The sequence below is a fragment of the Bubalus kerabau genome, chromosome 22 (assembly GCF_029407905.1).
Source record: "Bubalus kerabau isolate K-KA32 ecotype Philippines breed swamp buffalo chromosome 22, PCC_UOA_SB_1v2, whole genome shotgun sequence".
NCBI classification, from domain to species: domain Eukaryota; kingdom Metazoa; phylum Chordata; class Mammalia; order Artiodactyla; family Bovidae; genus Bubalus; species Bubalus kerabau.
The window spans coordinates 25137829-25161747 of record NC_073645.1 but is presented as its reverse complement, the minus strand read 5'-3'; the positions used below and the strand labels follow the sequence as shown (position 1 = coordinate 25161747).

The 23919-nt window shown below is 51.2% G+C and overlaps 1 protein-coding gene across 2 annotated transcripts; it reads left to right on the top strand.

Annotated features, from left to right (window-relative positions):
* Positions 1-1140: 1140 nt before the first annotated feature.
* KCNIP2 (potassium voltage-gated channel interacting protein 2) lies at positions 1141-19903 on the top strand. 2 transcript variants are annotated; one of them, XM_055560431.1, is made up of 10 exons: positions 1141-1469; positions 15031-15126; positions 15934-16032; positions 16712-16836; positions 17203-17272; positions 17418-17488; positions 17609-17716; positions 17911-18015; positions 18150-18212; positions 18508-19903. In XM_055560431.1, exons 1-10 carry the CDS (start codon positions 1397-1399, stop codon positions 18553-18555), a joined length of 858 nt encoding a protein of 285 aa, XP_055416406.1. In that variant the 5' UTR covers positions 1141-1396; the 3' UTR covers positions 18556-19903. The 2 variants fall into 2 exon arrangements, with proteins under 2 accessions (XP_055416406.1, XP_055416404.1); XM_055560429.1 differs by lacking the exons at positions 1141-1469; positions 15031-15126; positions 15934-16032 and adding an exon at positions 1712-5354.
* The last annotated feature ends 4016 nt before the right edge of the window (positions 19904-23919 follow it).

Below are 23919 nucleotides of genomic sequence, written 5' to 3'. Positions count from 1 at the left end.
GAACTCTCACCACAATTCCTGCTGGGTTAATTGAATCAAGTGCTTGGAAATTAATCCAATTGAAAAGATTAAATGTGCTGAGGTCACTTCAGCTGAAGCTTTCCATCTCAGCAGGTTATTCCTCTGGGGGAGCAATTGGGTAGGCAGGATTACCTGGGACACTGCCACCATACCATGAAGACACATCAGACATTGCCCCCCACCAATTCTCATGGCATTTGGGGGGTTCATGGGGTTGGAGCCCAGGAAGCATTGTGGGGAAGGTCAGACAAGTAGGCTTAGCCATTCAGTCACCATTACTGGGAGCTGGAGATAGCCCAGCCCTATGCCTGCCCCTTGCTTCAGAAAAGGAGCTAATCTAAGGGAAGGAGCCTCATAACAAGGACATTGCCCCCACCTTTGCCTGCATCGCCAGACCCCTTAATTATTTCCCAGATCCTCTGGAAATCAGAGGGAATCTAGGACAGGGCAGGTGATGGAATAGAGCAGGGCAGGAAAGTTGAAAGAGAAAAAAGGAACAAAAGAGCAAGAAAGTCTTGAGAAACTGACCTGGTTCAGTCTTTATTTTCTTTTTCTTCCCAGTTGGCTAGCAGAGGTCATTAGATCATGGAAGAAGGCACCCTGAGAGCAAATAGGGCCCAGAGACAGGGTTCTGCAGTGGGTGAGGGTAGGGGTCCTTATGAGAGAAAACTATAGTCCACTGGCCCGAGATGAGCCTGCCTTAAAGGCTGGCTGACCTTTACATTCCCATTCCCCCTTTAAGCGGGCTGGGCAGTGGTGGGGGCCACAGACACTCACACGTCGGCCAAGAACCACAGAGAAAATAGGGGCTGGCCAGTGCTGAGGGTAGGAGCAGGAGTGCTGAGAATCGGCCGGGGAATCCTCACAGTGGGGCCTTTCTGGCCCTGCACCCTCCTCCACCCCCAAGACCTGGGGGTTCAGGTTTAGGGGGTAGTGTTGCCAGAGAGCTGGTCTCCTTCCCCGCACTTCTCTGCTCACCCTTTCTTTCACCGGGTGCCTCCTCCGAGCTGCAAAGAGGAGGGGGCGGGGGTAGGGGGAACCAATCCCGGCAGCGCCAAAGGGGGGAGGTGGCGGTGACAGCCGCGGGGAGGGGGCGGGAAGAGAGGCGGCTCGGCTTCAGCTCCGCGCTCTTCTCCGCTCTGCCTCCGGCTCTGCGCTTACCCACTGCCCAAGCCTGCCGCTCCTGCCCCAGTACCCCGACGTGAGCCCTAGACTCCAGAGATCCCCTGGCTCCTCGCCCCAGCCCGGACTCTCCGTACCCCAGCCCCCGAGAGCACGCTACGCCGCCAGGGGGCGCCGTGTGAGCTCCCTATCCCGGCCACCCGGCGCCCCCTCCCACGGCCCAGGTGGGGACGGGAGGGGGGCGCCGGGGGCCATGCGGGGCCAGAGTCGTAAGGAGAGTTTGTCCGATTCACGAGACCTGGACGGATCCTATGACCAGCTCACGGGTGAGTCGGTGGCTTGGGGGTCGGGGGCGGAGGAGGGTAGATTACATCTCCCCTAACCCTTAAGTTCCTGTGACCCCTGCCAGGCCCTTACCCACACTCTGACCCATTACCAGGCACCCTCCCAGCAGTTCTGGGCAACAGGACACTGAGGTTCAAAACCTTGGGTTCCGCGGGGGATGGGGATTCAAGGGAGAGCAGGTGGGCAGAGGCAGCAGGTGAGGGAATGCATGACACAAGGCTAGGAGGGGGTCTAGAGTGGGAGGTGTTACATGTGTGAGCACCTGTCATTCTGTGTGTGTGTGTATATATATGTGTGTGTGTGCGCCTCCCACAGCTGGTTGCCATGTGCCCTGGGCTTGGTGACAGCCAGAGTTAGTGTGATTGCGTGTGACTCTGCAATTGTATGATCCTGTCAGATGTTTCAGTGAGGTTGTGTAGGGCCCAGATTGTACTAATGAAGTTGTTTTGACCATGTATCTGTTGTGTGTGCAATTCTGCTTTGTGTGATTCTGTATGAAATGCCATGTGACTACCAGTATGTGTCAGGTTTTCACTTTATGGTGGTATGCCTGTTTGTAAGACTTTGTGACTGTGAACCTCCTGGGACAAGCATGTGTTAAAGTGGGCTGTGTTGTTTTGTGATTGTGAGACTGGTTATATTGGTGTTTGATACTGATTGTGTACTTTATGTGGTGATGTCTGCAGTGGGGTTCTGTGTCTATGACAGATCTTACCCTTGCTGCCTCTCTGGCTTCCTGGTGCAAAAAGGGTTCTTAGTGCACACCACTGCTTCTCCATGTTTTCCACAAACAGCCCAGTGGACCTGAGGAGGGACTTGCATCCATCTACCCAGCCTGGCTTCCAGGAGTGACACCCAGCTCCTGTGGGGAGGCTTTGGTTAATGCTGGGTCAGTGCCCCCACCCAAAGTATTTAGAGATCATTCTTAACTGAAGCTCCTTCAGCCCCCAACAGCCCTCCCAAAACTTCACCCAAACCTGGAGGAAAACACACCCTCTTGCTTCCCCTCCAGACCCAGAGATAGAAGCTCTAGGCCTGGGAAGTGCCATGTGGCCTCTTCTTATAAGTATCTTCCAAACCACTTTGCTGCCCAGGCATCCTCTCTCTCCCACACTGGGGAGATATGTGAGACCAGTACATCTGTGCCTGTGCATATTCCTGGGTTTGGTAGGCAGATCCATGTGTTTGTGTGGGTGACTGTGTCACCTTGTGTACATTTCCATGTACGTGTGTTTCTGTCTCATTGTGCAGCCAACCTAAGAACTCCAACAGAGAACAGGAGGAGGGAGACTGTCTCCCCTGTGTCTGAAGACAAGCTGAGAAGGTGAAGGGAGGCCAAGATCCATGCCTGTCGAGAGGAGTGAGGTTAAGACTTGGGGATGCCAAGAGGACTAGGTGTGACTCACCCACCCTGGAGAGGTTCTAGTCCCTAAGCCCAGACTCCCAGAAGAGGGAGCTCTTCCACTCAGGCAGGCCTCAGATGTGACCTAAATGAGCTTCAGACCCCGGTGGATTCCAAAGTTCAGCTGACAAGCTCTGCTTTGAACTCTGTTCTCAGTAGCAAGGGCCCCAGGGTCCTTATTAGCACCACATCAGTCAGTGTTTGCTTCCTGCTTTAACTGATTCTTCCGCTTCACTTGGGCTTCCCTGGGAGCTCAGTTGGTAAAGAATCTGACTGCAATGCAGGAGAACGGGGTTCGATCCCTGGGTTGGGAAGATCCGCTGAAGCAGGGATAGGCTACCCACTCCAGTATTCTTAGGCTTCCCTTGTGGCTCAGCTGGTAAAGAATCCGCCTACGATGAGGGAGACCTGGGTTCAATCCCTGGGTTGGGATGATCCCCTGGAGAAGGGAAAAGCTTCCCACTCCAGTATTCTGGCCTGGAGAATTCCATGGACTGTAGAGTCCATGGGGTCGCAAAGAGTTGGACACAACTGAGTGACTTTCACTTTCAGTGGAATCATCCCCTCCCCACTTGGCTGTTTGAATCAGAGATTAGGTAGAAGTGGGGAAGCCCTTGTACTGGAAGATGAAGGAATGGAAGTGTGAATGCCAGCTCTGTTTGACTTTTGCTCTCTGGGCCTCACTTCTCTCATCTGTAAAATGGGAAATACTACTACCTCCCTACCTCCCAAGGGAAATAGAAAGTTCAAAAGTTGACAAGCATCAAAGAATTGTGTTCCACGTCAGCATCCACACGACTTGGAAAGTGGGAATAAAGACTACCAGGAGCTCTCCTTTCGAAGGAGGTCTTATCTTTAGCAGGAGATAAATGGGGTTGGGAAGCCACTATTAATGCGTTGGGTGTCTGGAGACGCTTGAGCTGAAGCCCGAGGGGAAGTCGTTGTCCGCGGTGCTGGAGCGCGTGAAAGGCGGAAGTGCCGCACTGCTATTCAGGTTTCCAGTGTTCCTTGTGCAGGCGGGATTCCTTGGATCGAACCTGGGGGTGTTCTTCGATTTCAGTCATCCAAGCCTATCAGGCTGACAGGGAGGAGGGGGCGCTAAAATCATACCTCAAGGTATTCTGGGTTGCCCCAGCCGCTTTCCTTACCCCACCCCAGGCTCAAAACAAATCTGAGAGAGACTTGAGGAGAAACCAGTCTGAGCCCCGCCCTGCATTCAGCCCCTCCAGTCTTCCCAGCCCGTCAGGGCCGTTTGGCAGTGCGACGAGGTGAGAAAAGGCAGTAATCAGCAGTCGTTCTGTCCAAGCTGGAATCAAGGAAAGAACTGAAGAAGGTGGGAGAGTTGGGACCTGGCTGGCCAAGGCCTGAACTCAGTCCCATTCTGAGATCTTCAGAGTCGCTTCTGTCTGGCCATAAATATTGTTCCGAGATTGGGGCGCCCCCGTGTGGTCTTAGTGAAACCATGCTTGCAGAGCTGATTCCAGGTGGGGATGTGGCCAGATTAGGTTCCACGAAGTTCAGAGGTGACTCTCACCTCCTAAATGTAGGATTTTCAGCCAAAAAATATGGAATCCCAGTCGGAGGAATGGGATCCCCGTAAGCTCTGTTAGATGGTGTTAGTGGGCCCTGGAAGGGTTTACTTTGGTTATAACCACATAGGGGTGAGTCTAGGAAAGGGGTCAGGGCCAGGACTTCGGGTAGGGGCTTTTCCTCGATGCATTTGGCTGACAATCAGCATATGATGGGAGAGTGTGAACCCGCTGAACCAGGACATAGCGACACAGAACAGTTCTATGCCAGACATTCAGAGCCAGAAGCCAGAGATAGTAGGGGCACGTCCCTGCCATCCCTCTGCCATCCCAATACACTGGGCATTTCCTCCTCTTCCCTCCTACTCCCGCACCCATTGGTCCAGGAAGTATGGAAGTGTGGGGAGTTGCCATGACAACTAAGTCCTCTAACCCTTCCCCTTCTCTGTCAAAAATGGGAAGAGGAGGCGGCGACGCGGCAATAAAAGGTAATGTTTTCGCTCTCCGGATCCTTTTTCAAAAATCATGGGTGCTCCCTTCCCCACGGGAAATGCAGAAAATGTTCCCAGAGAAGGCTCTGAGGGAGAGTGCGTGCTGCCCCTTTCCCGCCCCTCCCTAGTGTGAGAACTTTGGGGGCAGGTGCTTCAGACGATGGGGGCCAGGGTGAGTTCCCCTCTTATGACCTGGAGAGGACAGGAAGCGGAACACGACTCTACTGCCTGAGACTCCAGTCCTTGTGGGTTCGGCCCTCCCGCACCGCCCACACGGAGCCCACTCCTTGGGGGCGGAGATCAGAACGCCCCGAGCCTTGGGGGCGGAGCTTGGCCACTGTGCTCTCGGCAGGACCATGAACAGATGCCCCCGCAGGTGCCGGAGCCCGTTGGGGCAGGCAGCGCGATCCCTCTACCAGCTGGTGACTGGGTCACTGTCGCCAGGTATGAGGAAGGGAGGAAGGGGCTGGATCCCTGAAAAAGTAAGCGAAGAAGTTAAATAGGAGCCTTACAGAGATGGGGAGAAAAAGGGTCCCTCGCAGAGATGGAAGGGGCAAGATCCCTCAAAGAAAAGGGTTTAAAGGACAACACACCAACAGAAGTGGAGCTTGGGATAGGGTCCCTTAAAGAGAAGGTGGGGGACATAGTAATCTTCAAAGGGGAAAGGACAAGAGGCATCACAGTTCCTCACAATGGTGGAGGAGGGGGCAAGGCTTCTCGATGAGAGCAGAGGTGGGGACCTCAAGCAGGTGGATGTGGGAGATAAAAGGAGGGAGATAGGGATAAAAGGAGGAAGCTTTCAACAGGCGGGGAAAAGGCAAAACCCTTTACTGAATTGCTTAGTTTAATGGGATCTTAAGATGACTAGGGGCAGTGTGCAGAAAGAAAAAAATCCTGAAGTAGGACTGGACCAACGTGAACTCAGCTAGTGAGTTTATGCATGATGGGATGGATAGACTTGTGTGGCATAAGAATTTCATGTCACTGTTTTGTCTATCTCTGGGAATCTGAATTAAGGGGGTTTGTACATCACTGGGGTTGTGATCACTGGGGCCATGCATCCCTGGGGTTCCATATCCTTGGGATTCTGTGACACTAAGACTGCACATACTGGAAGTCTGTGCTTTAGAGTTGGATTAAGGGTTCCTGAGTCACAGTAAGTTAGTTGTGTAGACTTCACAAGGTTGTACCTTGGTGTGGGATTTGTGGGATTTATATGGCATGTGGATTGTGGGTATCATATAAAGGCACTGCTGAGATTGTGCACACTGTGGGTTTAGCTGCCTGGGTAGGGCCCAAAACACCCAGCATCCCCTCCTCACCTGGCCTGGGGAGACCAAAACAACGTAGCCCATGGCATTCTGGGATCTGTAGTTCGCTGGCTCTTGCCACAGTATCCTCTTGAGCCCCTGGAGTATAAGCAGGCGTCTCCTTACCATGTGCTCCCAGAAGGAGGGGCCATGGGGCTGAGCCAGAGTCATACTTGGATGTCTCTTGGGGAGCATGTGTCCTCTGAGCCCCTGCTTGGGCCTGTCTCAAGTGACAGATGGCTGGAGCCAGGCAGAGCCAGCTCTCAATCATAGCAGGCATGACTTCCAGGCCCTAAAATAGCCCCAAGGCCTAGGGAGGTCATTAATCACCCGATGCTGCTGGGGTCTGCTGTGTCCTAGCCTGGCTGGGAATGGAATGGGGCTGAGGGGTGAAAGAAGGGTCTTCACTGGCTGGGTCCTTCACTAGGGGAGCAAGGGCAGATAGGAAAGTGGGCCGGTTACCTAGTATGGACCCCCCTTCAGAAGGCAGTTTTTCTCTGGATTTGAACTTCATAAAGTAAATGAGCCAGTAATAGGGATATTTCTGTGGTGAGATTTGAGGGACCTAAGGAAGAGTTCACCTAATACGTCAAGATAATTTCCCTTCAGCCCTCACTCTGCCAGAAGATCTTGCATTAAGACTTCACTCCTCTGGATGAAGAGCCAAGTGGCAGAGGGATGCCTGGGGAGGACAGACCTGGGCAAGTTTCTCACAAGGCTCAGAGCCTTGAGAGGTCTCTGAGTAGGGGGAAGAGAGAGCCTGAAAAGCAACTTGCTCTTTCACTTCTACTAGGTCCTCCCACCAGAGGCATCTGAAGGGTGAGGGTAAGGGTTAGAGGGAAGAGGAAGGTCCATGGACAGGACAACTGGTTGAATGGTTGTCCATCTGTCCATCTGTGAATCAGCAGCAGAGAGGAGGGAGATGCTGCTATGCTGCCTCTTTCAATTCAAATAGTCTGGCTTGGGATCAAAGGCTTCATGGAATTCTCCCCCTTTTTGGTCTTATCACTCATAGCTCCCCTAATACTAACTAAGCTGCAGTCACTCAGGATTCCTTGACCCCCATACACGTTGGAGAGACAGACTGAAGGAGCTGGCAGATCACTGGTTCAATCTTGGTCGATCTTTTATCATCTGTATTGTCATGGGAAAGTCACTTCTCTTTGAGCTTCAGTTCCTTCATCTGCAAAATGGGTATAGTTCTACTCTATCTGACCATGTCAACTGTAATAATAGAGTGCTAATAGGTCTGTTATGAGAACTAAATGAGATAACATGTGCAAAGTATCAAGAACATAAAGCATGCTCAGTAAATGTTGGGCCCTTTGTTAAGGCAGACTGCTGATGTTTTAGCCATCCTTAAAGAACTAGCTCAAAAAGGACCCTTTTCAGGTTTTTCCTGGGCTCCCAGTTAGAGCTCATTTTATGGTTCTTGAATAGTTCCTAGTGGACATACAACAAATATTTTTTGGATGAATAGTTGCCTTATAGTTCTGTCAGTGGCTGTCTCTCCCTACCCAGGAAGCCAGAACCCTGTTTGGTTCACCTTTGTTGCACAGGCACCGGCTCAGAGCCTGGCATTCAATTTGTATACGTCCAATATGTTTAATATCATTGCCCTCTAGGAGCTGAGAATCTAATTGAGGAAACAGGATTGATCCAGAAAGACCTGAGTTCAAATTTGCAACATCTTTTCTTAGCTAGGTGACTTTGGGTGAGTTCCTTTACTTCTCTGGACCTCATTTACCTCATCAGTGAAATGGGCACAATACTTGTCATCTGCCTACTTCATGGGGTTGTCATGAGAAGCCATGGAAGTAACAATGTTTGTGGAAATGCTTTATAAGTTGTTAAGAGCTGTAGAAATGTAAGCAGGGGGATATCTGTTATTAATAATAGCAGCAAACAATTATAAACAGTTACTCTGTGCTTGGAATTATTCTGACAGCTTTCCATGTATTAGTTCACTTAGGAGGGCCTCAAAACCATACGAGGTAGGAAACTGAGGTACAGAGATTAAGAACTTGCCCAGTTAATTGCAAGTGGCAGATCTAAACCCAAGGAGCCTGGCACCCTCACCCACACTATTTCCTACCATGCTATGCTGTCTCCGACTTCCCTGGTGGCTTAGACGGTAAAGCGTCTGTCTACAATGCAGGAGACCTGGGTTCAGTCCCTCGGTCGGGAAGATCCCCTGGAGAAGATCCCCTGGAGAAGGAAATGGCAATCCACTCCAGTACTATTGCCTGGAAAATCCCATGGACAGAGGAGCCTGATAGGCTACAGTCCATGGGGTCGCAAAGAGTTGGACACGACTCCTTTTACTGTTCCCACTAATAACATTACAGATTTAGGTTCTGAGTTTTGAGGGTCCAACAGTGAGTACGGTAGAATTTCAGGTAGCTAGGAGCCTGCTGAGGGCTGGAGGTTCTGAAGAAAAGGGAATTTAAGCTGTCCCTAAAGGACAGGTAAGAATGTAGGACAGGAGAGCAGAGGGTGGGCATTCCAGGCAGAGGGACTAGCAGGAGCAGAGGTAAGAAACAGCAGAGTTTTCTGTGTCTGGGGGACAGTGAGGAGGCCAAGCTGGCTCAAAAAAGAGATCTGCTGATTAGAGTGGGGGAAGGGTATTAAAATCCATATATGGATTTTGGATGGTGAGAGGGAGATACTGAATATTTGCTCATTTTATCAGTAAACCCTTCAAGGGTGTGAGAAACCAAAAACAGTCCCTGAGTTGACTTCTTCCTGGAGGAAGGAGCAGGGAGGGGCAAGCTCTTGCCCAGTCATTCCCACACCTTCCCAGGGATGTTGGGAGAAGGAAGGGGTAAGATAAATGGTGTGAGATGAAGGCCTGACCCCCAGTGGTGGCCTTATAGAACTGCAGATCTGTGAACCTCAAATGAAGCAGTAAGGGCTGGCACCCATCCCCAAGTTGAATTCAGTCACTCAGTCGTGTCCGACTCTTTGCGATCCCATGGACTGCAGCATGCCAGGCTTCCCTGTCCATCACTAACTCCCGGAGCTTACTCAAACTCATGTCCATCAAGTCAGTGATGCCATCCTCTGTCTTCTCCTTCTCCTCCCGCCTTCAATCTCCCAGCATCAGGGTCTTTTCAAATGAGTCAGTTCTTTGCATCAGGCCAAAGCATTGGAGTTTCAGCTTCAGCATCAGTCCTTCCAATATTCAGGACTCATTTCCTTTAGGATAGACTGGCTTGGTCTCCTTGCAGTTCAAGGGACTCTCAAGAGTCTTCTCTAGCACCACAGTTCGAAAGCATCAATTCTTCAGCACTAAGCCTTCTTTATGGTCCAACTCTCACATCCATACATGACTACTGGAAAAACCATAGCTTTGACTAGACGGACCTTTGTTGCCAAAGTAATGTCTCTGCTTTTTAATATGCTGTCTAGATTGGTCATAACTTTTCTTCCAAGGAGTAAGCATCTTTTAATTTCATGGCTACAGTCACCATCTGCATTGATTTTGGAGCCCCCCAAAATAAAGTCTGTCACTGTGTCCATTGTTTCCCCATCTATTTGCCATGAAGTGATAGGACCAGATGCTATGATCTTAGTTTTCTGAATGTTGAGTTTTAAGCCAACTTTTTCACTCTCCACGTTCACTTTGAGGCTGACACATAGTCATCTCAGAGCTGTATAGGGAGGGAAGGGTCCTTCTGGGGTTAATCCTCCTACACTGGGCCTCCAGTGTGGGCAAGCTGTCTATGAAGGGAGCTACTGTAGAGTTGCTGCTGCTGCTAAGTCACTTCAGTCGTGTCTGACTCTGTGCGACCCCATAGATGGCAGCCCACCAGGCTCCCCGTCCCTGGGATTCTCCAGGCAAAGAACACTGGAGTGGGTTGCCATTTCCTTCTCCAATGCATGAAAGTGAAAAGTGAAAGTGAAGTCGCTTAGTCATGTCCAACTCTTAGCGACCCCATGGACTGCAGCCTACCAGGCTCCTCCATCCATGGGATTTTCCAGGCAAGGGTACTGCAGTGGGGTGCCATCGCCTTCTCTGCACTGTAGAGTAGTGTAGTATAAAGTGCAGGCCCAGTCAGGATGGCTGAAAATTGAAGATCTGACACTTACTGATCTTGGAGATTTGCTTAAACTCCTTTTGCCTAGTTTTCCCACCCATAACAGTACCTCATTCATAGGTTTATTGTGTAAATTCAGTGCGATGATGTCACACTGCACATTATCTACCACATACTGAGTGCTCAGTCCCTCACCAGATGTGGCAGTAGCCCAGAGGCTGGTGTCTTCTGGCTCCTTGGCTCAGCAAGCCTCTCTCCACCTGCTACCACACACCACCACCTGGAGGGAGACCGGAAGATGGGGGAGGAGCTCCAGGAATGCACCTGGGCTGGGTGGCCCTCTTGGAAGGTTCAGGTTTCCCTCTAGCCCTGGGTTTCTCCTGTCAGCTCTGTGAAGATTCCCAAAGAGCAGGCAGGACTTTGGCAGCTCCAGAGTGAGGCCCCTGCCAGAAGGAAAGGAAGAGCACACCCTTCCTTTTCCGATCTTCCCAACCCAGGGATCGATCTTCCCAACCCAGGGATTGAACCCAGGTCCCCCGCACTGTAGGTGAATTTTTTACCAATTGAGCTATCAGGGAAGCCCTTCCTCTCCCAAGGAGGTTGATTCTCTGGATCCTAAAGTCAGCTTCAATGAGTCCCCTCCCCAGAGGGTCATGTTAGGGCTAACTGGCCTTTTTCCCCTGCCCAGGCTATTGGACCTAATCCTCTCTCCCGTGGACCTCAGTTTCCCTGTCTCGGGGGGAAGAAGATTGCTTCCCACCTCTTAGTCTCCATGGAAACCTCGATCAATGTAGGTGGTGTCCTCCTGACTGGAGAAGTCACTGCCTTCTCCTCCCTTATGTTTTCATACAGTTTCATGTGGATACAATTACACAACCACTGCAGACCCATATTCCTAATTATAGGATACATCCATATTACCAATCTTCAGACCCCCACATCACAACCCTGCTAAAATATAGATACCTCACACTCTATACACACTCAGAAATACTCCAACACACTCACACACACCACAGACACCCAGGTTACATACCCACATACACCACACACATCCCTAAGACAGGTGCACAATCGTGTAAACACACAGAGACGTATATAAGAGGTACACATTCTCTGCACACAAACACAGGAATATATACACATGAAGACACCCAGACACCCATAACATATTCTTACGCATGTACAGTTCCTGGTTTCTCTGTCTTACACACACACACACACACACACACACGCATGCACACACTGCCCGCCCCTGACTTCTAAGCATAGGTCTTCCCTCTGCCCCTTTCTTTGGCACAGAGTAGCCACAGGGTGTCTGAGGGAAGCTGTCCTCAGGGGCAGAGGCAAGTTACTGCTCCTCCTCTGGCCTGGCCTGGGCCGTATCCTTCACACCAGAAGCTCTGGAGGAGATATCAATTTATAGGCTGAAGTGGTCCTCGCGAAGAGGAAGAGGCTGTGGCTGGGAGGCCTGTGGCTGGGAGGCCTGTGGGGAGGCGGGGTAAGGGGGGAGAGGGAGGAGATCCGGGGAAGGAGCAGGAAGGGAGACTGCAGGCGGCCCTGCTCAGTCTGGGGAGCCTGAGGGGGAGGAAGTGTGAGTAGGGCAGGCCAGCCTCAGCCTGGGGGGCCATGCCCCAGGCCCACCATGAACCTGGAAGGGCTGGAGATGGTCGCTGTGCTTGTGGTCCTCGCCCTGTTTGTCAAGGTCCTGGAGCAGTTTGGTCTCTTTGAGCCTGTCTCCTTGGAAGGTAACGTAGGTATCTGGGCATGTCTGGTCTGCTGGCTAGAGGGACAGTGCCTGCAGGGTTGGGGACTTTATGACTAGGGTGGGGGCTGCAGGGGTAAGCAGGTTAGTGATGGGATGGGGCATCTGGGGGAGGGGAAGAGAGAAGGTGGGGGAGTAGGACATCATGGAGAGGTAAAGAGGGGGACTCAAGGGGTGGATCTGGGGAGGAAGAGGGAATCTGGAGGACTGGGTGTCTCAGGGAGGTGAGGAAAGAGGGCCAGGAGGCAGGGAGGTGGTGAGGGGTACAGCATGGGGGTACTGGGACTGGGGATAAGGAGAAACTGGAGGAATGAGGAAAAGTCTGGATACAGGCAGAGGTATCCGGAATAGAGGAAGGAGGTTCTGGGAATCCTGAGATAACACCAGACTTCTGTGGGGGCAGTCCCCGTTTGGGGTCATGGACCCACAGTGGCTCTGAAGATGTGTGTGACTCTCCACACCTCCATCCTTGCAGGTTTGGGTCACAGTATGTGTGGACTCAGTGTGTGAGAGATACAGGGGGTGGTGTGACTGGGTGTTCACGTGTGTAAGAAAGGACAAAATGTGTGACTACTTGAACCTGTGTATGTGACAGGGATGTGATTGTGTCTGAGCAACAGTGTGTGTAGCTTTATGTCATGGCAAAGATACCTGAGGGGCACAGAGTGTGTGGCTGAGCCTCTCAGGGTATCTGTGTGTGTGGCTGTTCCCAGAGTTCCTGAGGATATGCCAGCTCCATACCCAAGGCAAAGCATGGGATGGGTTCTGGAGGGACAGGAGTTGGGGATACTGTGACTGAAAGATTCATAGATCAACTCTGGTAGGAGGGTGAGGGGTGGATCAGATCAGGGACCCTGTTTCCCAAGACCCCCTACCTCTCTTAGGTCCTCTCAGGATCTGAGGGCAGAATGGGCTCCAGAGCCTAGACATTGTGGGTGGGAAGTCAGTTCTCCATCTGACCCCAAAGTCAAGTGGGAAGAGTGATACTGAAGGTAGAGAGGGGAACATGTTCCGCCTTCTCCAGGGATTTTTAGCCTCTCATTTTTCATACCAAGAACTGTGCAGCTTCATAGCATGGCTGTTCCCCAGTTCCATTATGGACAGGAAAACAGGCAAGAACCATGATAAGAGGACTGCAGGGTAGACACGTGGGAGAACTGAAAAGATGTAAAGGGAGTTGAGGTCAAGAAGAAGGCTCACGAATTGCCTGCTTTAGGGTTCAGAAAGAGCAGAAAAGTCTTAGTCTACCCTCCATCCTCTGCTGCATTTATTGGAGGGGGGTGAGGTGCAGGGATTGGTGTTGGATGCATTGAGATTCATTCAGTCCTGAAAAGATGAAGTCAGTTGGGATCTAACTTGCCATCCCCTTTAGACTGTTGGTGCAAGAAGGGGGTGGACATCCAAGGAAACGCAGGCATCCTGTCTGCTGAAGGCACCCCCTTTCTCTCCCCAATTCAGAAGAGCCTAGAGGAGACTGAGTCCTTGAAGCAGGCAGGGGACCAGATGGGGGCATGTGTGAAGAGGGGGAGGCTGGGAGAGGCGCGGGAGCCATCCTCCAGTCCAGAGGCTACTGTACTACCGGAGGCCCCCCGGCACAATAGGCTTTGGGAAACCAAAGTCTGGGCTAATGGAGCCCTGGGCCAGGGGCCAAACCGCCATCGATCACCCACCCAGCTCACTGCCTCCCTCCCTCCTCTCCATAGCTCTGGGGGAGAGAGGACAAATGGGAGAGAGAGGAGGTGCCAACTTCAAGCAGTTCCCTCCTGGGAGCAGAGCATCTTCCTGAGGGCAGAGCCTGGCTTGGGAGGCGGGGCCTATACGGGAGCTGGGGTGTTAACCTACCACTAAAGGAAGTTGGGCCCCTCCAGGAATGGACTGAAGCCAACTTCAGTCAGTGTGCTCCAGTGAGCCCTGACCCTGGAGTCTGGAGGTGGGTGCAGCCAGAAGACAGACAACAGGGACTTGCAGGGTCTCCCTGGGATACAACTGGAGCCACAGGATATGAATGGAAGTAAGGGGAAGTGAGGGGAACTGTGATTTGTGGACTCCAGATAGTCCTACATGACAACAAAATACTCATCTCCAAGGTCTGTCATTGCCTCAAAGTTTGCTATCATTTCACCTTCAAAGAGTAAGTCATACTGGAAAGGACTGGGAGGGGACACACTTTTAGGGTGGATGAATTAGCTGAGAACTCTACTCTGCTGGCATGAAGATTCTAGGTGCCTTGAAATGAGGGATTATAGGAAAGAAAGGTGGGTGTGCCCAGGGCAAATGCAGGTTCTGAGGGTAAGGTGCACCTTAGGTATCTGGTGCCATGGGCACCTAGGTCACAATATGAGCATGATGACCATACTGTGACATGATGCCCCAGGGTCATTGTGTGTTCTTTGTGTGGTTTGATCAATCATGCTGTGTGTAAGATGGCCTATATGGCCTACATGTCTGTCTGGTTTTTCCTGGGTCAGTCACATTTATGTATGTATTAAAGAGTAAGTACTAGGCCAAAGTAGGTGTGCGTGTGTGTGCATGTGTTGGGAGGCCACTGGGTTTGAATGAGGTACTGGGTATCAAGCTGTCCCTGTGTGGCATCCATCACTCTGTAATTATTGTTCTATGTATACACACCTGTCACTGGATACGTGTATGTGTGAGAGAGGTGTCCTTGGGTTGGACATCATCCTCAGAGGTCCAGCTATATAGCACTGGAGCCAAGGACACCGGGTCAACAAAGACTGAGGCCAATATGCCACTTCTCCCCGCCCCCGTCATCTTGCTGTCCCCAGCTGTGTCCCTTTATACAAGGTGCCCGAGCCATCTTGGTGGACCTTCCGTGCCTGTGAAACCCACCGGACTCCCCTAACCGGCCCCAGCTACTCTCTCCACCCTCCATCTTCCCCCAACACCCGCCCCCAGCCGGGGTTGATTTGTGATGATGGGGAGGGTACAGGGAATGGAGGGATAGCGGGGTTAATGTTCTCTCCCGGGGTCTTCTCTCTTCCCAGGCCACCCTCCAGGGCCCACTAAAAAAGCGCTGAAGCAGCGGTTCCTCAAGCTGCTGCCATGCTGCGGGCCCCAAGCCCTGCCCTCAGTCAGTGAAAGCAAGTGCCTCTCCTGTGCTTCCGGGGGTGGGGCCCGTGTGTGTCTGGGGTGTAAGGAGTGTGAGAGTGCGTGTGGGCGTGACCAACTTGGCAGAGGTGGGCTGGGCGCTGACTGACGAGGGGGCGTGATTACCCAGGGAATGTGTGGGCGTGGTCAGCGTGGAGGCGGGGCCTGAGTGTCGGTGGCCATCAGGGTCTGTGAAATGGGCGGGATCTGGATTTGGGGGCGTGGTCAGTGTGACTGGCTGAGGTGTCTCTGATCCTGTGAGTGTGGCCATGGTGGCAGAGGTGGGACCAGGTGGCTGTGAGGGTCTGTGCATGGGGTTGTTGTCTGGCCGCCCTCCCCGTCCTTGGGCATGTTTTGGACTTTGAGAGGTAGGTCACCAGTGCCTTGACTAAACGAATACAAGTGTAACGGCCGAGTCCATCTTCCTTCAGATACCAAGATACGGGAGTTTTCTATGACCAGCTTGGTCCCCATCTGAGTGACCTCGCTTTGTCTGTAGGCCTCAGTTTCCTCGTTTGGGCCTTGTCCACCTCACAGGATTATACATACTGCATTTTGCAAGCTATAAAGACCCGGTTTGTAGTTATTACTTGAGAATATCTTTGTGTTTGATTTTGCTGGGTCCCACTTGGGGGTAGATTCCGAAAAAGAATAGGTGTGATATGCATACGGTCCGATTTGTGTGTGTCTGTGCTCATTCGTTACGCGTGCCTTTGCGTGCACGAGGAGATGGGGAGTGTGCATTGTAACAAGCCGGTCTGTGAGATTTGCTGTGAGTGTGAGGGGCGAGGTGTGTGCAGTTGGCCGGGTCTTCCGCTTTCTCGGTGACAGTTCGCTCCCTTCAGCATTAGCCGCCCCAGCCTCCCTCCGCCCCCACAGACCCCGCCTGCTGGACCCAGGTGACTTATTCTCCTGGTGGGGGCGGGTGCGGGGAACTTTGGGAGCCTGGGTTGGGGGCATCTGCCTGGGGACTGGATGTTGGAAACTGGGGTGGGACTGAGATGGGGCTGGAGTGGTGGCCTTCTCTAAGGCATATGCGGGTGTGGCAGGAGTTGGGCTATGGATGGGGCTTGGCTGGAGCTGGGCGGGGCATGGCTCGCATGGCTGGGATAGCGGGGGCTTGGCTGGAGGGCTGGGTCTGGGCGGGGCAAGGGTAAGGGTAGGCGGATCTGAGTTTGGTAAGGGAAGGCCCAGAGTTCCCACCCTCAGAAGCCCCTTCTCCAACCCAGTTTTCCTGCTCCTGTCCTGGGATGAAGATGGGACTGGGGGCCTTCCCCTCTAACCAGGGATCAAGGGGCCAGGGGCCAGCGCTGACTCAGACTGCTGGCTCTGGGGCCAGGCTTGGCCCTGGACTAAGCCTGCTGATTAACTTCGAAGCTGACTTGGTGTCTTCTTTCCTTGCCTTGAAGTCCTTGGCTCGGGATCAGGGGAACTGGCAGGCTGGTCTCCTGCGTCGGAGATGGCTGGGGGGGGGGGGGGGGGGCAGGGGTTGGATAGTTAAGTGAATTTGAAGAGGGGTCATGGGGGACAGGCCTGAGGCGCGGCTGTCCCCCCCGCCCAACCGCCCCCACCCCGCAGACAGCGTGGAGGATGAGTTTGAATTGTCCACCGTGTGTCACCGGCCCGAGGGTCTGGAGCAGCTGCAGGAGCAAACCAAATTCACGCGCAAGGAGCTGCAGGTCCTGTACCGGGGTTTCAAAAACGTGAGTGCAAAACTCAGTCTACCTGGGGAGGAGCAGGGTCTGTGCAGGACTTTTCTCGCTTCCGGGAGTGAGAGCGATGGGGAGGGGAAGGGACAGCTCCTAGATAGGCGTGCCTGCCAGTTTAAGAAGGGAGCCTATAGACTGGCCTGTCTGCTCTGTGCTTTTTATTTGTGCACTTGGGAGAAGTCTTCCCTCCAGTGGAAGAGCTACATGGTGAGCCCCCTAGAGATGCAAAGACATCCCCCCTCTCTGGGCGTCTCTGACCACTGAGGGTGGGGTGGGAACGTGGGTGAGCAGACGGGCGGTGAGTGGAAGAGGGTTTCCTCTCTTCCTTCAGTCTGCTTTCCCTCCCCATCCTACCCACAGGAATGTCCCAGTGGAATTGTCAATGAGGAAAACTTCAAGCAGATTTACTCTCAGTTCTTTCCTCAAGGAGGTAAGGAGATAAGTCCTTGAGGAGAGGTTCTGGAGGGGTTGGAAATGCCAAGTGAATGGGGTTGGCAGAGCCCCACAGAGGTAGGGAGGTAGGAAGTCTGCTCCTGTCTGGAAGCCAAGCTTGCTCACCCACACTTATCCTACAGACTCGAGCACATACGCCACTTTTCTCTTCAATGCCTTTGACACCAACCATGATGGCTCAGTCAGTTTTGAGGTGAGCTGGAGGAGGTGGGCCAGGGAAGCATGTTTCCTGGGACTTCAGGGCCAGGCCAAACCCAGAGAGAGGGTTGAGTGAAGGTACCTGAAGACTCATTTTCCCCTGCCTCCTTCCTAGGACTTTGTGGCTGGTTTGTCGGTGATTCTTCGGGGAACCACAGATGATAGGCTGAACTGGGCCTTCAACCTATATGACCTCAACAAGGATGGCTGTATTACCAAGGAGGTGGGGGGCAACTGAAGAGCTGGGGGTGGGGGGTTATATATGTATGGGGACGGGCACAGGGCCCGGGGAGGGGGGGGGGATGTGACCCACATATGCATCATCAGCAAGGGCTGACGTCTGCCCCAGGTCCCAGGCCTTCTAGTTAGGAGGCTGGAGGCTCTGAGGAGGGATCCTCTTCTCTCTTGGTCTAACAGGAAATGCTTGATATCATGAAGTCCATCTATGACATGATGGGCAAGTACACGTATCCTGCACTCCGGGAGGAGGCCCCAAGGGAGCACGTGGAGAGCTTTTTCCAGGTGCCTGGGACTGGGCAGGCTGGGGTTTGGAGTGAAAGGAAGGAGGCAAGGTCCCAGCAGGGAACTTACCTGAGTTCTGCCTGCCTCTTTCCTGTCATCCCTCCTGTTTTCTCTACCTGACTACCTTTTTGCAGAAGATGGACAGGAACAAGGATGGCGTGGTGACTATTGAGGAATTCATTGAGTCTTGTCAAAAGGTACAGGGCCCTGCCCTCTACATTTCCCTGATCTGGACTCAGGGCCTGATTCAATGATGTAGTAGAAAGGTCCTTTGGGCAAAGTACCATCTCCCTAACTACCCCCAATTCTGAATCCTTTTCCTTCATAACTTGGGGAGGCCTGTCCCTTCCCCACCTCTCTGATTGTCTCCTTCTTCACTGCCTCTCTCTGTCTCTGAACGTCCCTATTTCTGAATCAGTGTTCTTCTCCCTTTCTCTGATAAGCTTTTTTTCTTTCTTTCTCTCCAATCTGCCTCTCCCACCATGGCTACAGGACGAGAACATCATGAGGTCCATGCAACTCTTTGACAATGTCATCTAGCTCCCCAGGAGAGGGGGTCAGTTGCCCTGGGGGGACCATGCTCTAGCCCTAGTCCAGGTGGACCTCACCCTTCTCTTCCCAGGTCTGTCCTCATCCTAGCTCTACCCTGGGGGCTATAGGAATCCAAGAGCCTGGGGATTTGGTGGTCCATACAGCTGGAGCTGAGGAGGGTAGGGAGTGGGCATAGTGTATCTGTGGGGGTGTTCTCGACTCCCAACAGCTCCCCCTTCCTGCCTGAAACTCAGTGCCGAGGTTGCCCTGTTATGGGAATTGAGTGGTCCTTCCCCTCCCACCCCCCAACTGAGAAACCACAACACTAGGCAAAATTTCTCCTGCTATGGTGCTTCCTCCATCCCTGATCTCATAAACATTTCCCCTAAGATTCCCTTATAAAAAGGCTCTTCTGTCCTTGCCACTGACTGGCCTTTCAGGCCAGGGCCTTTAACAGTGCTGTAGGTGGGGGTCAAGAATGTGGAGGGAGTAACCTTGGGCCCAAGCCAGTGGGTAGGCCCTAGGAGGCAATTGTGGTAGAGAGCAGAAAGGCCTGGGGCTTGTCAGTGACAGCATACCAGGCTGTAGCTTTGAGCTCTACAGGTCTGCCACCCCAAGCCATCAGAATATGTGTTTCCAGGCTCCTCAGAAAACCTTGGAAATATCCCCAGAAAATTTCCATATACTCCTCAGTATCCCAGGAGAACTTGGGATCTGGGTTTTGGCAGATCCCTGGAATTTCTTCCTCTCCTTCCTTCCTGTTTGGGTAGTGGTGGTGGCAGCAGGGGGAAGATGGGTGGGAGCTGCTTGACTGATACCTGCCAAAGTTTCAGCCTACCTTCTCTGATGACTACAACTTAAGTTTTCATTTGCCATTTCCTCTAGACCTGGAGGCATGGAGTAAGTCAGGGACCACCCTGTGGATGCCTTAGGAGAAAAAGGAAGGAGGCAGACATAGCATTTGAACCCAGTGTGGGGCATTTTTGAGAATTTTTGATATACCCAGGCTCTATTCCTGCCTCCCCACATAGCCTCCTCATAGCCTACTCAGAGTTTCCTCTTGCTCTAGTCAATCTACCCAGAGATGCCCCTGAGCACACCTTGATGGCAGGGACCATAGGATCCAGGTCCCACCTCACTGTCAGCAGCCCTGACACACTGCTACCCTTTACTATATCTGCTTGTCCCATTTAGCTCACTTTCCCAGTCAGCTGTGAATTGAGGCGGAGGGCCCCCATGGAGCCCCCTTTCCCATAAGAACACTGTTGACTACTTTGCATTTTTGGTTCCTCTGTAATTTTTGTAAAATAAGAAATCACCAGATCCAATAAAACACAATGGCTATGCACAGGTTGCTGTCTCTGCCTTTTTGTCCCTCCTACCCCACACATAAACTCACAACCCCTAACTCATACAGCCTTTTAGATCCCAAAGACAATGCCTCCTTTCCTAGAGTATGGCCAACCCTTGGCGGGAGATCAAGTCACATGTTCTGGAAGAGTTGGAAACCTCCTGGACCTTAGAGAGGCTCCTGAATCTCCCTCATCCTTGGAGAAGACAAGGAAGAGAAAGATGATTGATGTCCCAAAGACTATGCCAAGCCAGCTGTCTTTTGGCTAAACATTCTTTCAAGTCAAATCAAGAATTTCTAATTTACATATTAATACATCTTAGTTAATTTCAAAATGCTTTTAAGAGGGGAATTCCCTTTAGGTTCTAATGAAAGTTCCTTTGTGTAAAACATTCCAGCTAGTATAGATGTACATTTGTGTCTGTACTCTAGCCAAGAATGATGGGGGAGCAGATGAAGTGGACCAAGGACAGGTCACCACGGAGCAGTTGACACAAAGGGTAATAGAAGCTTCCCGTGTGGGGTAGGAACCTTTCTTTGTTCTGCTCCTGGGGAGGGGCTGCCAATGCTAAGTTCCTCCCATCCTTTCTCTAGGGCAGTGTTATGTGGTAACTAAGCTTTACAGTCCATATAAGGGGGATCAGGCCTTCTCTTCCAACATTGTACATGCACACATCGATAAGATCAAGGGAGGGGTGTGGTGTCTAAGAAACAAAACCTTACTTCCAGAGTTCTTCATTTTGTCATCTGTTTTTGCTGCTCACATCATCACATAGCTGTCTGCTCCTTAGGTCCTTGGGTTTCTTTGGGTCACAACCCCTCTGTAGGATCTAATTAAACTTGTGGACCTACTGTCTAGAGGAAAAAAATAGCACAGTTTTCCATATATTTTTGTGTCCCTGAAGCCCATCCATGGGCCCTAATTAAGAACCTAGGATCTAGTCCACCTCTCAGTCTTCCATTGTACAGAGGAGGAAACAGGCCCAAAGAGCAGAGAGGACTTGCTCAAGATCAACCGATGAGTTTATAGGAGGGTTGATACTAGACTCAGTCCCCCAAGTCTCTATCCAGGGTGTCCTTGGAGCACAGTAAAAATTTGTGTGTGAAAGATGGATGCTATGCATGTCATGTATAATCAAGACAAGGTAACACTGTGACAGGCTGTCATGTTGCCCTATACTTTTCCTTCCAGGCACTTATCAGTTTGTAACTGTATATTCAAGTGTATTTATTTGAGTGATTATTTGTCTTTTTTGTTACACTGTAAGCTCCTGAGGACTCCTTGAGTCCCTGAACTAGGTTTTTTTCCCCCTTACCATCCTATCCTGGGGCCTGGCAAGTAATAGGTATTTCATAATTGTATGAATAACTGTATGGTTTAGATAAATGGGCATGGTAAGTGTATGTATATAATTGGCTTAAACATGGAGACAGTCTCTATATTTTAGGGTACATTCAAGCTTGAGGGAAGTTGAAGTCTGGAGCTGAGAATTTCTAGGAACTGAGAAGTACCCCAGAGCTAGGGCAGACAAATGGGAACCAGGAAAAAAAAAGAAAAGACAGGAGGTTGGGATCTGATCATTTTTTTCTGACCACTGATTAGATTCTGAATGTTGTTAGCTGCTCCATCTCAAAACACTCTTCTTTATTGTTTTTCTTTTGCCTTTCTGGCCATCCCTTCTCAGTCCTCCCTTGATAACTTATCCTTCTCATTTGGAATATTAAACATTGGTCCCCACAGCTCAGACCGGAGCCTCTTTTCCATAACACATCCAATCCCATGGCTTTAAACATTATCTATATGCAGGGAGACTCCTAAGTTTTTATCCCCAGAATTCTCCTCTGAGCTCCAAGACCCACATATTCAATTGCCTATTTCACGTATTCACGTGGATCTATAATGGTCATACTTAACATGTTCAAAATGGAATTTTGACTCACGCCTTCCTAGTCTTCCCCATCTCAATAAATGACATCATCTACCTAGTTGCTCAGGTCAAAATTTAGGAGTCTTCTTTTCTTCTTCCACACTCTCCCTCTACTCTCCCTTAATTCATCATCAATCCTGGGAATTCCTGGGCAGTCTAGTGGTTAGGACTCTGGTGCTTTCACTGCCCAGGGCCAGGCTCAATCCCTGGATCTCTAGGGGACTAAGATCTCCACAAGCCATGCAGCACAGACCAAAAAAAAAAATCACCAATTCCACCATCAAAGGTTCACCATCTCTCTCTACTGCTGTTCCTTAGTCTAAATCACTATCATTGCTTAACTGTATTACTTTTCTTCCATCTGAAGTAGACCTTCCTTACTGTGGTTACTTTTCATCATATCACTAAATTTCCTCCCTTCATAGAACTTATCACAAACTGAGTTCCTGTGTGTATAACTGAATCTCTTTCTCCAACCAGAATGTAAGCCCTGTGAGAGCAGGACCCTATCTTGTTCATTCCTCAACTGTTTATCACAGGACTGCTAGGCTATGTTTCCTACTGTAGGCACTGAGGGGTAGAGGTGTGTTATGGAGAGAAAGGGTGTGGCAAGAATTGCCCTTTAAGCTTGAGAAGTACAGATATGGAAGGTGGATCTTGCCTGGGTCACAGAGTCAAGAAGTGTTGACTATGGAGAGTAGATTTAATTATGGCTGATGACTTGCTACCAGTTGCCACAGTGTAAAGTGTGAAGCAAAGAGGAAAGTGTCATGAGACTGGGGGCTGGGGTCACCTGGAATGCCAGCTCCAAAATCCCCAAAGGACCACAATATCCAGTGAAGCTGCGATGGCCCCCCAGTGTCATCACAGGAAGTCCCCTAAGAAAATACTTGCACCTAATCCCCAGCTTAACACTCCAGGACTAAAAAGAGGGACTATAAGAGTCTGTGGAGCTACAAGTTGGTCTACCCCCGGAGGAGTCTAATATGAGACTAAAGTATAAGACGGACAATGTTAAGTGTTAATAATCAGAATGAGAAGGAGATGTTTATTTCACATTTAAATCACCTATGTAACCACAGATTTCTCAACTACCAAGTGCATTATGACAGGACCAAAGGGAGCCCTGAGAACAAATAGCAAGGAGACCCAGGCCCATCTAGGGCTCAGGGAAGGCTTCCCACAAGGAAATGATAATTGTGCTGAGGCTCAAAGAGTCTCACTTCTCCCTTATACACACTTCACACTCCCCATTCCCAAACAGGCCAGGCCTTTTCACCCCTTCCTACATTTGTACTCCCTTCCACTTGCCTAGAGTGTTCTCTTCTCTCTCCCCAACTCAATTTGGCTCACTCCTATTTATCCTTTATGACCCAGCTCGAAAGTGAAGCCATGGCCGCCGCCTCTACCCAAAGGAAGATGAAGTCAGTCCCTCCTCTGAGCTCCCACAACACTTGGGTACACCATGTGGGGATTGTGTGTGTATTCGTTAGCCTGAACCTCCTTGCTGTGAGCTCATAGTGGCCCAAGAGGCAAGCAGGAGGCAAGCTCAATAGGTGTCTGCTGAAAGAAGGGAATGACTTAGTTTTTAAACGGGGGCTAGCGCCAAGCTGGAGGTAGGGGGAAATGTTTCAGGGCAGAGGAGTGAGCTGAGCTTCTTGGAGTGTTGTCTTCACAGAACCGAGCCTGGGTCAGGCTGATGTAATGAACCAACCTGTCAGAAGAATCTCAATAGAAAGTAGGTCAGTTTTCTTCCCAGCTCTTTAAGAACCAGAGGCTTGGTTTCCGCGCCTGCGCATTAAGAGAGTAAACACCTCTTTTTTTTCACCTACTCCCGCCTGCCGGCCCTATCCACATGCCTATTGCCCCAACCCGCTCCAGCCTCCTCCCATTCTCCCCTTCTCCGGGTTGGTTGATGGTCTGTTCTTGGGCGTCTGGCTCGTTCTGGAGGGTGGCGAGCATAAATGGTACATTCCACTGCCTTCGTTACATTCCGCTTTTCGCTGCTTTTCTGTTCTGCTCCCCCCTACCGAATGAAGCTCAATAGACTGGCTCAAAAGAAGGAGGGGGAGCCGGGCTGAAGGGACCGGTCTG

Excerpts from the sequence above, each read along its gene's own strand:
- KCNIP2 (XM_055560431.1), top strand. The coding sequence starts at position 1,397 with ATGCGGGGCCAGAGTCGTAAGGAGAGTTTGTCCGATTCACGAGACCTG. Across the intron at positions 15,127-15,933 it reads CCTGCCCTCAGTCAGTGAAA|TTGGCCGGGTCTTCCGCTTT; the intron begins GCAAGTGCCTCT and ends AGGTGTGTGCAG. Across the intron at positions 18,016-18,149 it reads ACGTGGAGAGCTTTTTCCAG|AAGATGGACAGGAACAAGGA; the intron begins GTGCCTGGGACT and ends ACCTTTTTGCAG.